At 42.2% G+C, this 19849-nt stretch overlaps 2 protein-coding genes across 2 annotated transcripts in view; one reads left to right on the forward strand and one right to left on the reverse strand.

The window, feature by feature from the left end:
• rnf139 (ring finger protein 139) overlaps positions 1-19849 on the reverse strand; it is a 328745-nt gene that overhangs the window by 156430 nt on the left and 152466 nt on the right. The window lies entirely within an intron of this gene.
• Positions 1-19849, forward strand: part of LOC139923014 (F-actin-uncapping protein LRRC16A-like) — a 43961-nt gene that overhangs the window by 14077 nt on the left and 10035 nt on the right. The window contains exons 4-27 of the mRNA XM_078290198.1: positions 367-440; positions 951-1026; positions 2730-2818; positions 3853-3947; positions 4642-4728; positions 5460-5563; positions 5857-5934; positions 6717-6793; positions 7589-7693; positions 8474-8543; positions 9241-9322; positions 10260-10359; positions 11178-11232; positions 12232-12404; positions 12727-12795; positions 13188-13281; positions 14077-14175; positions 14365-14493; positions 15183-15305; positions 16337-16512; positions 16771-16858; positions 17158-17355; positions 17970-18033; positions 19432-19679. Coding sequence (XP_078146324.1) covers positions 367-440; positions 951-1026; positions 2730-2818; positions 3853-3947; positions 4642-4728; positions 5460-5563; positions 5857-5934; positions 6717-6793; positions 7589-7693; positions 8474-8543; positions 9241-9322; positions 10260-10359; positions 11178-11232; positions 12232-12404; positions 12727-12795; positions 13188-13281; positions 14077-14175; positions 14365-14493; positions 15183-15305; positions 16337-16512; positions 16771-16858; positions 17158-17355; positions 17970-18033; positions 19432-19679 — 2553 coding nt within the window. The remainder of the gene's footprint in view (positions 1-366; positions 441-950; positions 1027-2729; positions 2819-3852; positions 3948-4641; positions 4729-5459; positions 5564-5856; positions 5935-6716; positions 6794-7588; positions 7694-8473; positions 8544-9240; positions 9323-10259; positions 10360-11177; positions 11233-12231; positions 12405-12726; positions 12796-13187; positions 13282-14076; positions 14176-14364; positions 14494-15182; positions 15306-16336; positions 16513-16770; positions 16859-17157; positions 17356-17969; positions 18034-19431; positions 19680-19849) is intronic.

Here is a 19849-nt window from a genome sequence, read left to right on the forward strand (position 1 = left end):
CTTCTATTGTTGTGTGTGTGCATCTGCCTCTTGCTATTTTTCACTTTCTCACACTACTTTTTTCTCACCTACCCCCCCCCTCTCTCTCTCTCTCTCTCCCTCTCTCTCTCTCTCTCTCTCTCTCTCTCTCTCTCTCTCTCTCTCTGTCTCTCTCTCTCTCTCTGCTCTCTCTCTCCCTCTCTCTCTCCCCCTCTCTCTCTCTCCCTCTCTCTCTCTCTCTCTCTCTCTCCTCTCTCTCTCTCTCTCTCTCTCTCTCTCCTCTCCTCTCTCTCTCTCTCTCTCTCTCTCTCTCTCTCTCCTCTCTCTCTCTCGCCTCCCCCCCCCCCCCCCTCTCTCTCTCTCTCTCTCTCTCTCTCTCTCTCTCAGGATGTGGACACCATCTATCTGACCCAGGACACCAGAGAGCTCAACCTGCAGGACTTCATCCACCTGGAGAACAGGTACAGACTGACATTTATTTTCAATCATTTGCTTCAACACATTTTTGTAGACAAGATTTTACACAGATTTCTTACTGACCCTGCATTTAATTCAAGTATGTGTTTGTTTTTTTTTGTCTTATTGGCTTCTATTTATCAATGTTTTATTTAGTGTGGTTTTATTCAGGCACTCTTTAACTCTGTTAGAAAAGTGAAAATAAATACACAATGAAAGTGCAAATAATACAAATAAATTATTATTTATATACGACTAGTACTACTACTACTAATAATAATAATAGTTATTATTATCAGTTACTTATTATCAGAAGTTATTATTATCATAATGCATGATAAATATTAAGTTGTTTCTTCAAATGTGCCTTTGATATAGACTGTTGTAAAAAATAAATAGATGCATCAATAATAATAGTAATAGAATAGAATAATGCATGAACTGTGTATGAAGCTGTTTGTTCCAGTGAGTCTTTACTACAGACTGCTGTGTGTCTGTTGTGTTTGTGTCTGTAGGGATTTGGTGGCGATCATCTCAGTCCTGGAGTACAACCAGTGGTTCACCAAGCTCTCCACCAAAGACTACAAGCTGGTAAAACCTCCGAGCGTCCGTCCGTCCAGACAGGAAACACAGATCCTGCTGTCAGAGCAGCGAACACACAGCTGTGATCTGTGGAAACCATGATGTACAGGCAGGCAAATTAGATGAAACATTTTGCCCCAAAATTATGGCCAACGTTATCTTTTATTATATTTTTGTTCCTTAAATTAACCTCTCATCCAACTCTGATTTTGTCCCATTCGCCGATTCTCTGCTGCTGCTTGTATTCCCTGCTCGAGTCCCGAGTCAGTCTCAAGTCTTGAGGGACAAGTCTCAAGTCAAGTCTCAAGTCTAAATGTAGATTAACAAGTCCAAGTCAAGCCCATGTCATTAATGTCAAGTCTCAAGTCTAAAAGAAGAAGAAGAAGAAGAAGAAGGTTTAATTCTGAGATCACCAACATTACAAGCAACAAGGGAGATCAAGGGTCAAAGCAGATGTGTGACGAAGTGAATTTTGTTTGAGTCCCAAGTCAGTTTCAAGTCTTGAGGCACAAGTCTCAAGTCAAGTCTCAAGTCTAAATGTAGATTACCAAGTCAAGTCCATGTCATTAATGTCAAGTCTCAAGTCTAAATGTAGAACAGCAAGTCAAGTCAGAACAAATCAAGAGTCCAGTATCAATTTAATATCTTAAAGAAACTAAATATCTAGGACTTTTCAATGCAATATGGCTTTTAATAAGATAAAAACTTGGTAAGAGCATCATGAGTTTGATTTCTATAATCAGTTTCAACTTCAATAAATTCAATCATTCCATACAAATTCAGAAAACATTACATTTTTTCCCCTTAAAATACCCAATCTTCATAACTTGCATCAGTTTGACTCGACTTACTGTGATATTTTATACTACTTTATACATTATAAAGGTTTATTTCAGCCTAACAAGGCGGGGAAACTCCTTTCTGTAAATGAAAAGTTCATGTGTGTTTATCCGTCTGAGCGATGACTCGTCGCTCTGCAGGCGATAAGAGCGAGTCGTTATTTACCCATCAGCCCTCTGTGACCTGGTTTCCACTGTAAACAGACAGACAGACAGCTGTGTGTGCTGCAGTGAGAGGGCAAAGGTCCAGCTGTCAGAGTGAGCTGTGTGTGTGTGTGTGTGTGTGTGTGTGTGTGTGGACTGCTTACATTTTTCATTTCTACCTCTACAGTGTGTTTCTGTCCAGCAGGCTGTGAACTCACCAGGGATATGATCAGAAATTAAAACTAAGAGGAAAACTAGGTGTTAAAAAACATTGTTGTAAACTGAAATAGAAATAAAATAAAAACTAAAATATTACTCTTTAATGTAGAACAGTTTGGGGTTGGGTTAGATAATCAAAACATGTTAAAGCTGCACATTTTGTTTGTGTTTCTGTTTTTATCATTCCTATGGCAGCTTTATAGTTATATTATATTTTTGCTAGAGAATTTACTTGAATGAAGAAAGTACAGTGAAATGACTACATAAAAAAATAATATTATCATTATTATTCGTCATCAATCAATGTGAACAACATACAGATTTAGATTAGATTTATTTTGTCGTTTAGGATTCTTGTTATTGAATTTAATATTTTTTATGTTTGCTTGAATTTCTGAATGAATGGCAATATGTAAATGTGTGTCTTATCAGTAAAGTTTAATTGAAGTTGAACGGGTTGTTATGTTTTACTATAAAATCCCTGTGTGTGTGTGTGTGTGTGTGTTCCAGTCGGCGGATGTGTGTGAGCAGATCCTGCGGGTGGTGTCTCGCTCCACCCGGCTGGAGGAGCTGCTGCTGGACAACGCCGGCCTCAAAAGGTCAGAGGTCAAACAGCAGAACCGGTCCAGGTCCCGAGGAACAGAACAGACCAAGTCCAGTTTCTCACGGTCCAATACTCAGCGCTTGGTGTAGAGGAATATTCGAATATTTAGTTTGTGATGAAATTTACTAAGGATAAAGTAGATTTTGGATAAAAAGCATCACTTCCATCACGCTCTGCTCTCTGCTGTATTGATCAGCTGTTTCTGGCGGCCATGTTGGCAGAGATCCTGCCGGCTCAGAGACGTTTTCTGAATGTTGTCATGCTGGTTCGGCTTGTTCCGTTCTCCTGTCTGGTAGAAAAATCAGGATGCTCTCTGAGGTGATGCAGTTTGCTACCAGACTGCACTTTACTATCTTTATATGATTAGTCAATTAATCAGTTGACAGAAAATGTACTGATTTTGATAATCAATTAATCGTTTTAGTCATTTATCAGTAAAATTACCAAACATTTGCTTCACAAATGCTGAGATTTGCTGCTTTTCTCCGTTTCATATCATGAGAAAATTAATACTTTTTTTTTTTGTCTAAGTAAGACATTTTCAGAATCACTTTGGACTCTGGTAACTTGTAATAGACATTTGTCTTTATTTTTGACATTTTATTGACTAAATGATTCATCTGAAAAATAATTGAGAGATTAACTGATAATGAAAATAATAGTTAGCAGCCCTAATATTTCCCCTCGCTGGGCTTCAGTGTGGTTTTGACAAAACTTCTACTGAAAGCAGCTGGATGAGGAGTAACGAACCAAATCTGACTCACACTGTTTCATAATAATTTATACATAATGTAACACATTAGGATGGCAAACTGCAAATATGGTGCTAAATTATCACATACATTATACATGTTATACATTATGACAGCTTCTATTAAATCTGGTTGTTGAGTGTGTCGTTTGGTTTCTCTTCTTCCTCTTCCTCCTCCACCTCCTCCTCCTCCTCCTCCTCCTCTTCCTCCTCCTCCTCTTCCTCCTCCTCCTCCTCTTCCTCCTCTTCCTCCTCCTCCTCCTCCTCCTCTTCCTCAGTGATTTTGCTCAGAAGTTGGCCGGCGCTCTGTCACACAACCCCGCCTCCGCTCTGCACACACTCAACCTGGCCAACAACTCCCTGGAGGACAAAGGTCTCACACACACACAAACACACACACACACACACACACACATACACACACACACACAAAACATCCTTTGAGCAGTGTTCATGAGGGGATATACAGTCTTAAATTATCTAAATTTGAGGCATTAAAAAGTATTAAAATGTCTTAGATACAGTTATTAAAGGTCTCATATTGTAATATACAGCATGCATTTATCTTGTTGACATTAGCATCAGATTAATACAGAATAGGGTTAGCTGTACAATATGCAAAACACATGTATATTTATTTTTTCCATTGTATCTACTTTACTTAACTCATTTGGACATCATGTCCATCAACAATTAACTTCTTGCTGTCATTTTTCTTGAACATTTACAATTAAAGTTTAAGTTTCATTTTTTATGTTTAGTCAGAAACAGTCTAAAAAGTCTAAAAGTCGGCTTTATGAAACATGCTGATGCCCCTAAACAAACACACCTGCTTTACCATTAACTTGTATAGAGGGCTTTCAGGTGATGTAGCGCCCTCTGGTGGCCATATTGGAGTTATATTTATTATTTGCTGATGAATTCTGGCTGTGGTTTGGTGAATTCTGTTCCATAAATCTATTGGACTGGTGAAAGAGTGAAGGCGGCTGCTGCATGTTGGGATGAAGCAGCAGACAGACGGCAGGTTTCTCTTCTTCAGTCTGAGCTGACTGTGTTTCCCTCTGCAGGAGTTTCTGCTCTCAGCGCTCAGTTGGCCAAACTGCCGATGGGCCTGAAACAGCTGAACCTGTCCAAGACCTCCATGTCTCCCAAAGGTAACAGCACACACACACACACACACACACACACACACACACACACACACACACACACAGCAGAGAAACAGATAGGGACAACAGACAGAAGCAGATCGTGTGCTGTTGGCAGCTTTCTCTGCATCTTGAGTTTCAGGAGAGATGATGTAAAATATTTACATCACTGATCAGCAGATCAATTCTCTCCTGAACAGTGACCAGTGTTTAAATGACTGATTGATCGCAGCAGCAATATCTGCAATCGACTACTTCCACAAGTAGAAACCAAATTACACACATTAACGTAACTGTATCCAAATCCGGACACTGCATGACCAGAAATTCACAATCAGTAATGAATATAATTCATATTACACAGTTTTCATTTAACACTTCTTGTTGTGTCTAAGGTCATAACTGATGGTTTTTATATGTCTAAATATCTATAGATATTTATGAAATTTGGTCTTTACCTTCTGAAATATGTATGAATTCATGCCACCTTTCATTTTGGTAGGGAACTCATCTGAAAAGTCGCACAAAAAGACCAGAAACCATGTTGGAGAGTGGTTTCAGTTTCGTTAATATTCAGTAAACTGAGCATCTCAGAGACGAAGACATAGGAAGTTTGAATACTGAAGTTCAGTGTTATCGGCCTGAACAGAACTGAATTGTGTGTATGTGTATGTGTGTGTGTGTGTGTGTGGGTGTGTGTGTGTGTGTGTGTGTGTGTGTGTGTGTGTGTGTTGCAGGAGTGAACAGCCTGTGTCAGGCTCTGTGTTCGAACCCTGCGGTCTGCAGCAGCCTCAGCCTGCTGGACCTGTCGGGGAACTCTCTGAGAGGAGACGACCTGCCGGTACGACGCTCCTCTGCTTCCCCTCTGTCACTGCTAACAGCTGAGATCAAACTTTGGATTTAACTTTAATTGAAGGATTATATGTTTCCTTATGAGTTAAGACAAACTCTGTGACTCTCAGGCTGATGAAACCTTTCAAACTCATCAGATAAAGTTAAAAACACACAGTGGTCCAGCTGAAACAAGGCTGTTCTTAGTTCCTGAAAATGTGACGTTTCAGAGAAACGAGGTTTTCACATGGCAGCAGTTGTATGTTGTGTGTTGCATGTTGTCTTGTCTCTCCTCCGCTGCAGAACCTGCACAGTTTCCTGTCCCACCCCAACTGTCTGGAGACTCTGGACCTTTCCAACAGCGACTGCTCTCTGGACCAGGTGACCGAGGGAGAGGGAGCTCAGGGTTCAGAAGGATCATCTTTTTAATTAAGGCCTTTTAATCAGCCTGGAATTGAGTTTAAGACTAATTTAACAACCAAAATATTCAAATAAAGCTGGCAAATCCAGCCTATTTCCCATCGAACACATCAAATGAAAGATCTGAAACTATAAATGGGCACAATAAAAAAAAAAAAGGACAATGGAAAATTAATCGATAAGGAACGTTTTGCATATTGTACTACGAACCCTGTTCTGTGTTAAACTAGGAGAGAGTCAACTTGAATTGCATGGTGAAAAAATAATGGTTTATTTTTACATAAATTTAAATTTGAATAGGTTATGTTGAAGCTTTTTCAGACGAATGTGGATATCCTGTTGAATAAGAATCCACTCATTCTGAAAGAGGTAAGGTGAGGTGTGGTCCAGTTTGGTCCAGTTTGGTCCAGTTTGGTTTAGTTTGGTCCAGTTTGGTCCAGTTTGGTCCAGTTTGGTCCAGTTTGGTTTAGTTTGGTCCAGTTTGGCTTAGTTTGGTCCAGTTTGGTCCAGTTTGGTTTAGTTCAGCTTGTCCAGCTGTATCTGGATCAGGTAACATGCAGCAGCTCTCTGCACATTTTGTGACGCAGTGTAAAATCAGTTTGGTTTTTTTTTTTTTTGTCTTGGTCCGGTCTGGTTTGTCTGTCTGCAGCAGCGGTCTGAACCAGCAGGGTTTTGGTCTGGGTTGGTATGAAGTTTTTCTCTCCTCTGCTGCTGTGTCACTCAGGTTGTTGTTGTGTTTTCAGGTGTGTGCGTCTCTGCTGAGAGGTTCTCTAAAGCATCTGTCTGTCCTCAACATGTCCAAGACCGTCTTCTCCCACAGGTCAGACACACACACACACACACACACACACACACACCTCCTTCTGACAGCGTACAACTCACATAAACTGGATTCTGAATTATTACTCATATATAGTTTCTGATGGAATACAAGCCTATTACTTGTATCAGAGTTTGTATCATGATTGATGCGTAAGTCATTGTTTTTTCAAAGAGGAAAAGGACATTTTGCCTCTCACCATACTCCTAATGGAAACTCAACAAACTGCCTACAGCTGGAACTTGTAAATATAGTTTACATGTCCAATAAACTAAACTAAATTTGAGCAAGATTTAACAGCAGCTTCCAGGTATAGCGCAGTTTTATATAGTTATAGTGGACAGGTAAACATCTTTATTTTTGCCTCACTCATAGTGATAAGCAGGTTTCATTTCATAATTTGGTTTTTTTTACAGTTTTACCACATTAACATAAGACCATATTCCCCTGATTATTATTTGCCATCAAAAGATCACAAAATATGAGAAAAATATTAAAATGCAATGCCTGTTGTCACATTAATATGTGTTGGACAAAAGTTGAGAGTCAGCAAAGTCAATTCTGACAACATTGTAGCTAATTAAGAAGTTTGATTTTTGGATGTTGTTGTTATCTTGTGATCTTATTCATTTGGTGTGATGTGTGTTGTTCTGGCGCTGGTCACAAAACAAATTTCCATGACGATGGACAGTAAAGTGTAATCTTATCTTACTCTGTATGGTGTTGTCTTGTTGTGTTGTTGTTGTTGTTGTTGTTGTTGTTGTTGTTGTTGTTGTTGTTGTTGTGTGGATGCAGGAAGTGTAAGGAAGTGCCCCCGTCCTTCAAGCAGTTCTTCAGCAGCGCTCAGGCTGTCAGCTCCGTCAGCCTATCAGGGACCAGGCTGCCGCTGGAGGCGCTCAAGTAAACCTACAACATAAAAACATTAAAAAAAAACCCATCATAAAATAATCCCTGTAAAGCAGTGAACACCACAGATTGAAGATACCAGTCAGAAGTGGGGACTCGAGTCACATGACTTGGACTCGAGTCACAGTTTTAATAGCTTGAGACTTGACTTGATGCATGAAGAGAAGACTTGAGACTTGACTTGACTTGGGTTCTGGTGACTTGGGACTTGACTCTGACTTGTACTTTGATGACTTGAAAAGGTTTCTAAAGTCTTGACTTGAGATCTTGTGTTTGTGTAAATGACTTAGATTGAAAGTGATGAGATTTGTTCCAGCGGACGACTGAATTTAAATTCTGTTTTCTGAATTTGTATGGAATGATTGAATTTATTGAAGTTGAAACTGATTATAGAAATCAAACTCATGATGCTCTTACCAAGTTTTTATCCTATTAAAACCATATTGCATTGAAAAGTCCTAGATATTTAGTTTTCTATAAGATATTAAATTGATACTGGACTCTTGATTTGTTCTGACTTGACTTGCTGTTCTACATTTAGACTTGAGACTTGACATTAATGACATGGACTTGACTTGGACTTGACTTGGTAATCTACATTTAGACTTGGGACTTGACTTGAGACTTGTGCCTCAAGACTTGAGACTGACTCAGGACTCGAGCAGAGTGGACTTGGTCTCACCTCTGGTCACAGTGTGACACTGCAGCCGGCTCTGTCAGTGTCACACTGAGCTGAGAACCAGTCTGTTGACTTGTGTGTTTTTCTGTCTGCAGGTCTTTGTTATTGGGACTCGGCTGCAACCCGAACCTCAGTGAAGTTTCTCTGGATCTCAGCTGCTGTGAGGTAAAACTCAACAACAACTGAACTGAGCCTCTGCTCACTTTAAAGGTCCTGTATTACAGGAACAAAAATGTTCCTCTTTTTGTACACATATATGAACAAAGATGTTTCATGAAGATGTTGTTAACATTTGACTTTGTATGAGTGGTTAAAGTTATTGTATTTTTTAAAATCCAGTCAGTTTCAGTCTAACACCAGGAAACGCATCACAGCTGGACTCATCCTGATTGGCTCCCTCACTAAAAGAATGACTGAAATCCGTCCAATCAGGGTCCAGTTTGCAGCACTTGAACTGGAAAGCCTCCACTCAGCAGGTTTACCTCATTTGAATTAGAGGAGCCGCTGCTGTCGGCCAATCAGGAGCCAGTATTGTGATGACTCAGTCTTCACGTTCATTCAGTTTAATTCATTCAGTTCAACTTTGAACTAAACTACATTTATCTGCAGAACATCATGAAGAAGATTAATCTGATCCTGAGACCTGAGAATAATATGGAAGCTTTAACAAACAGGCTGATAAAATAAAAGCATTCATCCTGCATCTATTGTGCATGAATACAGCAGACAAATCTCTCTTATAGACTTTATACAGTAGAAGCAAATTGCCTGTGAATGAAAGAATGGACATTCACTACTTATTGACATTAATATTGATCAGTGTATTGATGGACTGACCCTGTGTTGCTGTGTTTGCTCCCAGCTGCGTTCAGGAGGCTCTCAGATCCTGGAGGGTTGCATCGCTGAGATCCCCAACATCTCCAGTCTGGACATCTCCGACAACGGTGGCTGCATTTTACATTTTAAACTTTTTAAAAGATTCCTTGAATAAATGGGTAACGTTTCTATGGAAATGTTGCCTAATTTCCCCGAAGAACTGTGCCGTTAAAATCGAGTAGTAACAGAGATTATTTAAGTAATTCAGCTGTTTCTAAGCAGTTTGGAAAAAATGTTTGAAGCTACTTAAGAGGAAATTTAAGGGGATTTTAATACACATCATACCTGTATCATCTTGGTTCTGACCGCAGCCTGTCCCTGTCCCCGTCCCCGCCCCCGTCCCCGCCCCCGTCCCCGTCCCCGTCCCCGTCCCCGCCCCCGCCCCCGTCCCCGCCTCCGCCCCCGTCCCCGTCCCCGCCCCCGCCCCCGCCCCCGCCCCCGCCCCCGCCCCGGCCCCGGCCCCGGTCCCGGTCCCTGTCCCTGTCCCTGTCCCTGTCCCTGTCCCGGTCCCTGTCCCTGTCCCTGTCCCTGTCTCTGTCTCTGTCTCGGTCTCTGTCTCTGTCTCTGTCTCTGTCTCTGTCTCTGTCTCTGTCTCTGTCCCTGTCCCTGTCCCTGTCCCTGTCTCTGTCCCGCTCTCTGTCTCTGTCCCTGTCCCTGTCCCTGTCCCGCTCTCTGTCTCTGTCCCTGTCCCTGTCCCTGTCTCTGTCTCTGTCTCTGTCCCTGTCCCTGTCCCTGTCCCGCTCTCTGTCCCTGTCCCTGTCCCTGTCTCGGTCCCAGTCCCGGTCCCTGTCCCTGTCCCTGTCCCTGTCCCTGTCTCTGTCCCGGTCCCGGTCCCTGTCCCTGTCCCTGTCCCTGTCCCTGTCCCTGTCCCTGTCTCTGTCCCTGTCTCGGTCCCTGTCCCTGTCCCTGTCTCTGTCTCTGTCCCTGTCCCTGCCTCTGTCCCGGTCCCTGTCCCTGTCCCTGTCCCGGTCCCTGTCCTGACCCTGTCCCTGTTGTCCTGCTCAGGTTTGGACATGGACCTGACCACCCTGCTAGTCTGGCTGGCCAAGAACCGCTCCATCAGACACCTTTCACTGGGCAAAAACTTCAACAACATCAAGTCCAAGTGAGTGACAAACTGGCGTTGATCGGTTTATTCTAAAACGATCCAGTGTTTATATACAGTACTGTGGCTGAGACAGGCTGCGCTACATAAACTAGATGCACGCGGCAAATAAAAAAGGAAGACTATATTAACCAAACGCACAACAAAAACCCACAACGGAAATGGCTTAAATTGAGTAGAGTAACTAAGCCTCACACCCAAATCTGTGTAAAGCCTAATGGTAAAAAGCATGCTACTGAAATGGCCATCTGCTATTGGCTGATCTTTGGTCCCAGGTGGAAATGTTACCTTCTACAGAGTACAACAGGTGGTGACATCACCTGACACCAAAGATCAGCCAATAGCAGATGGCCATTTCAGTAGCATGTTTTTTACCGTTAGATGCTAGGCTTTACACAGATTTGGGTTTGGGGTTTAGTTCCTGTTTTAGTTCTTTTGCCATGTTTTGTCCATTCTGTGGGATTATTTTGGGACTATGGTGTTTTATATTCTTACATCTTGATGACTTGATGATCTTATTGCAGTGGAACAAACACTAATTTGAAACCTTACTGTAATATCGCTGTCAGCATGAAAGCATGAAACGTGGGTGAATTGGGGAAAAAGGGCAAAAAAAATGATCTAAGTAACTATCGCCCAGTGGTCTGACCGCTCGACACGTTTAAGTCATTTAAACTAAAGCAGGAATTTATACATGAATGACTTGATGAGTCAGCTAATCAATCAGTTAAACTTAAACCAATTATTTTGATTGAATCATTTGATTAATTGGTTCATTGCCATTCAATCACACTCTTCTTCTGCTCCTTTTCCTGCAGGAATGTGTCTCAGGTCCTGGACAACCTGGTTCACATGATCCAGGAGGAAGAGTCGGTGAGGGAAACTGTTCAACATTGCTAAAAAATATTAAAACAAATCTCTGTCTCTCTCGTATGTATTTCTACCAACTGGATCAACTTCCTGTCTCTCTCTACCTCCCTCGCTCATACACTTCCTGTCACTCCTACCAGTCTCTCTCTCTTTCTGTCTGCCTCTCTCTCTCTCTCTTTTCTTGTTTAGGGTCAGTTTTGTTTGACATCACACCAAACATTACCAGTCAGTTCAATGGGATGAACATTACATCTCTGTGTAGCTCTGGTAGAGTCTTGGGTTGTGTCTCTTCCTCCATGATAAAACCCCCAAATCAGTGATTCTGTGATCTGTTGCTCCGGTAGAGCAGACTGGAGAATTGTGTTTTTTTTCTCTCTCCATTCACTGCCGTTGTCTGGAGGAACAGTCTGAAAATCACTTCTAGCACATAAAGGAACGCCGACAAAGCAGATTCTGATTATATATAAAAAACTAGTCCTGCTGCTGAATTGTTTTGAAGTGAATCTCTTTCTTTATGTTTATTAAACCTTTCAGTTTTAACAAGTGGAACACCGAAATCCAGTCGGAGGAAACTTATGATGATGGAACGAAGAAAATAAAACGTTTATCAATAATTGTAAATAGGTGAAAAAAGGTGGGAGACAGGAGTTTGACAAAGCAGATTCTGACAATATATAAAAAATGAGTCTTTTTTTTGCCTATTTTGCCTAAAAAATCACTGATTTGGGGGTTTTATCATGGCCAGGAAGTTACACAACCCAAGATACTATACTATACTTTAATTTGATCATTTAACATGTGATTTTGCAGACGTGATCCATATTGTGATATATATTGATAATGAAAAAAATCCTTCTAATCATCGTGATATTGATTTCCACCATATCGCCCAGCACTAGATTCCACCCAAACTGTCTGAACTGCTTTCATAAGGCAGTTTGGAGAATCAGATCCTGCAGGAAGCAGCATGTAAACCTGTCGCTCCGCTCTGCTCCCCTGCAGCCGCTGACCTCGCTGTCGCTGGCTGACTCCCGGCTGAAGGCCGACCTGTCCATCGTGCTCAGCGCTCTGGGCAGCAACGCCTCGCTCACCAAGCTGGACATCAGCGGGAACGCCATGGGAGACATGGGGGCCAAGATGCTGGCCAAGGCCCTGCAGATCAACACCAAGCTCAGGTCAGCTCATGTCACTTTACATGTTAGCGCCTCCAACTGGCAGCGAGAGGTGATTGGTTGATTTTTGAAGACTTCAGTACCCAGAATTCCTGTGCAGTGATGTCAGTAGACGGTCTGTGATGCTTTATACCAAAGAGACAACAGAGGAAAAGATCTAACATTGAAAAGTCCAGCTTTCTCTGGACGGGGCGCTGCTCACTGCTGATAAATGCCTCAAATGTGGATGTAAATATGAATTATTTTCTCTAATTTTTGCTGTTTTCTTAAGCCTCTATATTAATTATGAAGTGTTTGTTTCTCTGTCCTCCCTGTCTGTCTTCAGGACGCTGGTGTGGGACAGGAACAGCATCAGTCCTCAGGGTCTGCAGGATGTGGCTGCCGCTCTGGAAAAGTATGTAACCTGAAGTCTAAAGTCAGGATCCGTCTGTAATCATCTGTGTGTGGAAATGCCTTGTTCAGCCTTTCAGGCATTGAAAAAAAGAATTGAAAAACCCTAATTGACACATGCTTGAAACGGCATTTTTTAATGCACTGCATCATTTAATTTGGTAGTGTTTTAACACTTCAATATTTAATTGAATTGCATTTTATTTGATGTAACATTAAATTTTATTGATTTTATTTGATGCAACATTTAATAAGATAGCATTTTATTAAATCCACCATTTAATTTGATAGCTATTTAATAAATTCAGTCTTTAATTTATTATTTTTGTCAGAAATGCCTTAATAATGTGAATAATAGATAAATTCTGTTATTTTTCCCTCTTCTCTCCCCATCAGGAACTACACCATCCGTTTCATGCCGATCCCCATCATGGACGCTGCTCAGGCGCTGAAGGCGAGTCCAGAGAAGACTGAAGACGCCCTGCTGAAGGTCGCTGTCCTCTTTTGTTCAGGATTTTAATACGGCTCAATGTAGATTTGTGTAGTTTTGAAATGTGACCTCTGACCTTTGACCTCCTTACTGCTGCTGATCTAGGAACTGAAGCTTATTCTACTCTTGCTACTCGATTAGAGCATCAGCTAAATGTCTAAAATCTAAAATGTAAATGTTATCAAATGTAAGCATAGTATGACTCGTAAATATCAGCAGGTTCCTGAATGGTAGAGCGTGAAACAAAGTGAGCAGATTTCTGCATTCAGAAACACAGGAGCGGGTCGAGGCTGAAGGCCCTCCTCCCACACCAAGGTCCCTTCAAAAATCTGGCACTTTGTTTTTGCCTTGCTTATCGGCAGAAAACATTCATCAGAAAATATAATTTGAGACTTTATTACTAATCGGTAAGGTGTTCTGGTAAATTCGGCATGTATATAATCCTCCAAACAGCTTGAATCTTAACAGACACAGGCACATTTATGCTCCAGGGAAGTGGAGTTACTTAGATATTTTCCAAAAACCCACAGACAACAGAATCCTGATCACAACAAGCGTTCATCGAATAAAAAAATGGTCTAACTCGGTAAAACATGACAGAAGGTTGATTGTTGTTGATGTGAAACCAGCCCACCATGCTGATGATGGTCTCAGAGGGCAGAGTGTTGTTGTCATGACAACGCTGTACGATAGAGGCCAGCATTGGACCAGAAATTACACAGAGACCCTTTAAAGTGTAATTTCTAGACTGCAATGGATCACATTTTGAAATGTGAAGTGTGTGTTGATGTGCAGATGGAGCAATACCTGCTGAGGAACCACGAGACGCGTAAATACCTGCAGGAGCAAGCTTACAGACTGCAGCAGGGGATCGTCACCACCACCACACAGCAGGTACACACACACACACACACACACACACACACCACACACACATATTGCACACGTTGCAGCTCGGTGGCCTAGACTTCATTACCCGACTTTTCGTTTGACTTAATCAACCTGTTCTCTTCTCTCTCTGTGACCTCTGACCTCTGACACCCTCTGACCTCTGACCCTCCCTGACCCTTGCCTCTGGTCCAGATGATGGACAGGATGTGTGTGAAGGTGCAGGACCACCTGAACTCTCTGCGGTTCACGGAGACGGACTCGGTTCAGGAGGACATGAAGGTGGCCGAGAACCTCATGAAGGACGCCAGGAACTCCAAGACGGTACATCATGCTGTTTTCTACTGTTTTCTACTGAGATAATGATTCTACGTAGAGGTGGGTTAAGGAATTTATGACTTTTATCGACCGTTGAAGCTCCCAGTGTCTGGGGTGCTTTGTTCCAAATCAGAGTACGGGCTGGAAAGTGAGTTTTAGAAGCCAGAAGTCTCAGCACCGGGCCAAGTAACCGCCCAGAAATCTTCCAGAAGTTTTCCTTGTCGGGATCTTATGTGAACGAGAGCGATGAGAGTCAGTGTGACGGAAAAGTTGCTGTGTCTTCAGACGCTCCACTCTGCACTGACTGCCAGTGTTTCTGTGTTTATGTAACTCGTGTTTGTGAAGAGAAATAAAAACCGATAGATACAGGACGCTCAAACACGCAAAAGCTTTGTCCCCTCTGCCATACATGCACTAATAACTCTATAGATTTACTGTTGGAAATGTTTGGGAATGTGTGTATGTTTGTAATTTATGTTTGTATTTCTGGGGTCTCTGTATGTATGGAATATTGTCTTATATTGTCTTAAATGTGCATGTATTTGCTGCACCTGACTCTCGAGGACAATAAACTGCCTACCCACCTAAATCAGCAAAATATAATATCAGCCATTAAAAATAGAGCGTTTCTTACTCTGTCTCTCTCCCTCTCCTCTCTCTCTCCCATGCTGTCCGGACCTCCCTCGCCCCTCTAGCTCCTCCCCAACCTGTACCACCTGAGGAGCGGGGGCAGCAGGGGTCCGTGTGTCGGGGCCATCCAGGACAAACTGGAGTCCATGGCGGGAGAGGTGGCCCGGGTGATGGACGAACAGCTGCAGGTACTGAGCTCAGGATTTATATCAGTGTTTAGATCATACCCTATATTACTGTTATTAACTTTACATTATGTTTTTCAATCTAAAGATTACTTTAGATTGAAAGTAGTAGTAATAGTGGCAGTGCCAGTAGTGCTGCTACCAGTAAAACTATAGCAGCAGAAGTAATAACATTAATAGTAGCAGTAGCATTAGTTTTAGTAGTAGTAGTACAGGTTGAAACAGTAGTAGTAGTAGTAGGAGGAGTGGTAGTAGCAGTTTGTACAATACTACTATTAATAGTAGTAGTAGTGAGGCAGTGGTAGAAGTAGTGATAGTAGCATTAGTCGTAGACACAATTTATAAACACAAGGATTTAACATCTATTTATTAATATTTATAACATTCAACCTTTTGTAAATTTGTAAATGTGTAAATTTAATTTAACTGGTGCCTTTTATTTTTAAGTTGTACTTGCACAAGTCTTTTGTAACATTATGCTGCTATTACTGCTTTTACTACTGCTTTTATTTATTTGTCTTTATTTTAACTACACCGAGAGAAGCCAGGCGAAATTTCATTGTACCTGAGTATAATGACAATAAGGATCATTCTATTCTATTCTATTCTATTAATTGTAGTACCAGTAGAAGTAGTAGTAGTAGTAGTAGTGCAAGTAGAAGAAGTAGTAGTAGTAGTAGTAGAAGAAGCAGTACAAGTACTGGTAGTAGCATTAGTAGTATTAGCAGTAGTACCAGTAAAAGTAGCACTAATAGTAGAAGCACTAGTAGTAGTAGTGGTGGTAATAGCATTAGTAGTACTACTAGCAGTAGTAATAGTGACAACCGTAGTAGTAGAAGCAGTATTAGTAGTAGTACTGGTTGTAGTAGTAGTAGTAGTGTTGTTATTGTTGAAATAAATGTATCTTTCCTGTCGTGAAAACTGTAGAAGTCATGAAGTTCTCCCCATACCCCCCCCCCACCCTCCACACACACACACACACACACACACACACACACACACACACACACACACACACACACACACCCCCCCAGGTGCTGCTGGTCTCGATGGTGGACTCTGCTGAAGGTCTGTGTCCTCATGTGATGAAGAGGAGCAGTCTTCGTCAGGACCTGCTGAAGGCCAGCGCCGGCAGGATGAGCGTTCCCCGCAGCTTCATCACCACAACGCTGCTGGAGCAGTCCGGCGTCGACATCATCAACAAGATCAGGTTTGTGTGTGTGTGCGTGTGTGTGTGTGTGTGTGTGTGTGTGTGTGGTGTGTGTGTGTGTGTGTGTTACCTCAGTACTCAGCTCACTCTTAAATCTTGTTAGAGGTTCAAATTAAGGAACAAACTCCATACTCGCCTACTCATTATTCATGTGTGTTTGTGTGTTGTGTGTGTGTGTGTGTTGTGTGTCTGTGTGTGTGTGTGTGTGTGCGCATGTGTGTTGTGTGTCTGTGTTGTGTGTGTGTGTGTGTGGAACAGTGAGGTGAAGCTGAGCCTGGCGTCGTTTCTCTCTGATCGCATCGTGGATGAAATCCTGGAGTCTCTGTCCAGATCACAACATACTCTGGTTAGTCTCTCTCTCTCTCTCTCTCTCTCTCTCTCTCTCTCTCTCTCTCTCTCTCTCTCTCTCTCTCTCTCTCTCTCTCTCTCTCTCTCTCTCTCTCTCTCTCTCTCTCTCTCTCTCTCCTCTCCCTCTCTCTCTCTCTCTCTCTCCATTAAGTGTTCATTAACTAATGTTAGCCTAATGCATTTAACATGACCTAATCTTTATTAATGTTGTTATTCATGTTTAATTCATGTTAGTAAATGCATTAGTTAACATTAGTTAATGAAGTGTTACCTGTCTGTCTCCCTCTCTGTCTCCAGGCCGACCACCTGACCAGGAAGGGCCAGCCTCTGCTGCGTCAGGAGCCCCAGATGGAGGCAGAGGTTCTGGATGAGACGGTTCTGCAGCCGGACAACCAGAACCAGGACCAGGACCAGGACCAGGAGCTGGACCAGAATAGGAACCAGACCCAGACCCAGACCCAGGACCGCCGGCTGGAGGAGATGGACACCTGCATGGTAGGAAGACAGGACACGGACAGACTAGTTGTGTAGCAGCTTGTTAAAGTTCACTTTTTTTTTTCACCTTATGGATTCAGTTCTCCTGTTTGGACCAGAGTTATCATTTTAGAAATTCATTCGTTTTTATTTTTATCCAGTTTTCAATTTTCATTTTAAATTCTGTTTAGTTTTAGTTCGTTTCTAGTGTGGGTTTGGTAGTTTTAGGTTGTTGTTTTTTTTATTATTTTTTTTTTTTTACAAATGTTTAGTTTAGTTTTTATTTCAGTTCTAGTTTTAGTATCTGTTGGTAGTGGTGTTATTTTTTAAAGCTGTTTAAAGCTGTTTTGTATATGTTTGCAACAGTTACTGTGTAACACAAACAACAAATCATAAATTATTTTTTACATTTCTTTACATACATTTTTGATACATCCTCAACTAACTTCAAGCCGGACCTGGTTTCGTGCTGCACCAGCAGACTCAGCAGCGGTCTAATCCCAAACAGACTCTAACAGTCTCATTTAAAACCAACTCATTGTTTCCAGCCTTGCAGGATCTGTACTTGTCCATGTGCAAATAAATAAGATAAAAGCATCATAAAAAGAAATCTGTTGTCTGCTTTTGCTCTCCAGATGTCCAGATCCAAGAGGAAGAGCATTCTGGTCCGGATGCTGCGGCCGGTCTCTGTGGCCTTTGGTGAGTCGCACAGAAAATACAGAAAAGATTTATTTCAGATGGCAAATAGAAACTAGAAAACGATCCCTTCCTCCTCCTCTACTAAACATTCTGTTGTTGTCCCTTCTACTTCATTACTATCCGGCTTATTGACTTACTTTCTACTGTTTACATATATATTCTGGCTCTGGATAAGAATTACAGTGGATCCTGTTGTCCCTCATGTGTATGAGTATCTACTGTGATACCTTGCAAGTTGCAGGTATGACTCTGTACCAGAATACCAAGACAGATTACTCTACATGTATTATACGTTTGCATGATATCAGACAGAGTTGTCAACTCGTTTCACTCCATTTCCATCTTCAGTCTGACATTGCCTCCACTCTAACCGATTTCCGTGGGGGAGGGAGATTCGATTCGATTTTCTCTAACCAATCACTAGAGACCAACGTATCCGCCTGAATCTAACGTCATTTTAAGTCGACACTGATGCGTAACCATGACAACACCAGAGACGGTTCAGAAAGTATAGAGCATCTTTGACAACACGGAGCGAAGTAAAAACAAAGTACGATGTTGGGCGAGAAGACATGCCGTCTATGTAAAATAAATTAGATAGCAGCGTCTATCTTGTCTATAGCGGTCGCCATTGTTGTTATTACTCACTCCTCCTTGGTTCAGGCACACAGCTTGACAACAGCTTGACAATGGCGTTAGTCCCGCCCATGGCGCTGATTGGCTAATCGTTAGTCCCCCCCCGGCGCTCATTGGACCGATCATTTTTCAACCGAGAGAAACCGCTGTTTCATGTCACGATGCCAGACCAGTCATTCCACTCGGTGGAGTGGGAGGATTCAAAGGTCTGGACCCAGGGAAATTATACGTGGCAATTAATGAGATCCTGATACTGATGATGACAACATATGCCGCGTCCTATTCAGTCAGAAGTTGGAAATTCACCGCTAGCCTTGATGCGTTCATGTGGTCCAGGTTAGAAAAACCAGGGGAGAAACAATATCTTTGCCCAATGTAAAATACTATTCCCCATGCAACAGCTAATGCGAAGTCAATGAGATTTAGCACTGTTAGCTAGCTAGTTTGTGTAGAGCTTGAGCAAATGTATGTGAAACTTTACAAATCAAATTTACATGTTTAACCATTTACAACACAGGTGTTTTGATGAATTTAAGGGCTGAAAATCAAACTGAAGTGTATTTTGTAGATTATAAACATGGTAAAAGTAATGTGGTGTAGCATTTATAATGTGCGTCCAACTTGAAGGGCCGTTTCGTTGCATTTTTACTAGTAGGAAGTCGGAATTTCCGACTCTCTGATCTGTCTTGAACGCAGCAATAGGGAATGCTAAATTTTCACTTTAATTCCCGTTGTGATTGGTGCTGTCCACCTGTCAAACAGAGATGGAGTTTGACCTGGACAAGGCGTTGGAGGAGGTGCCCATCCATGTGGAGGACCCGCCTCCCCCTCCTCCTGCTCAGCCATTGGACAGAAAGTCATCCTATTACGCGGACCTGCCCCCTCCCCCTCCCCCCGCGGACCTGAAGCCCGTCTGTTTGGAGCTGCCCACTGTGGAGTGCAGGAAGCTGGAGCATCACACCAAGCTCCGCCCCAAACCCAAGAAGAGGACTAAACCCAGCCGACCGCCTGTAGGGTCCCAAACCTTTGACCTTTGACCTCCACACTTTTGGTTGCTTTTAATGATGTTGATGATGTTGGAATTGAAGCTAATTCTACACTGTTGCACTCATTGTAAGTCGCTCTGGATATGAATACAAGCTCAATGCCTAAAATGTAAAGGTTACTGAGTCTGCGTGTC

Source organism: Centroberyx gerrardi, chromosome 19 (assembly GCF_048128805.1).
Source record: "Centroberyx gerrardi isolate f3 chromosome 19, fCenGer3.hap1.cur.20231027, whole genome shotgun sequence".
Classification (NCBI taxonomy): Eukaryota; Metazoa; Chordata; class Actinopteri; order Beryciformes; family Berycidae; genus Centroberyx; species Centroberyx gerrardi.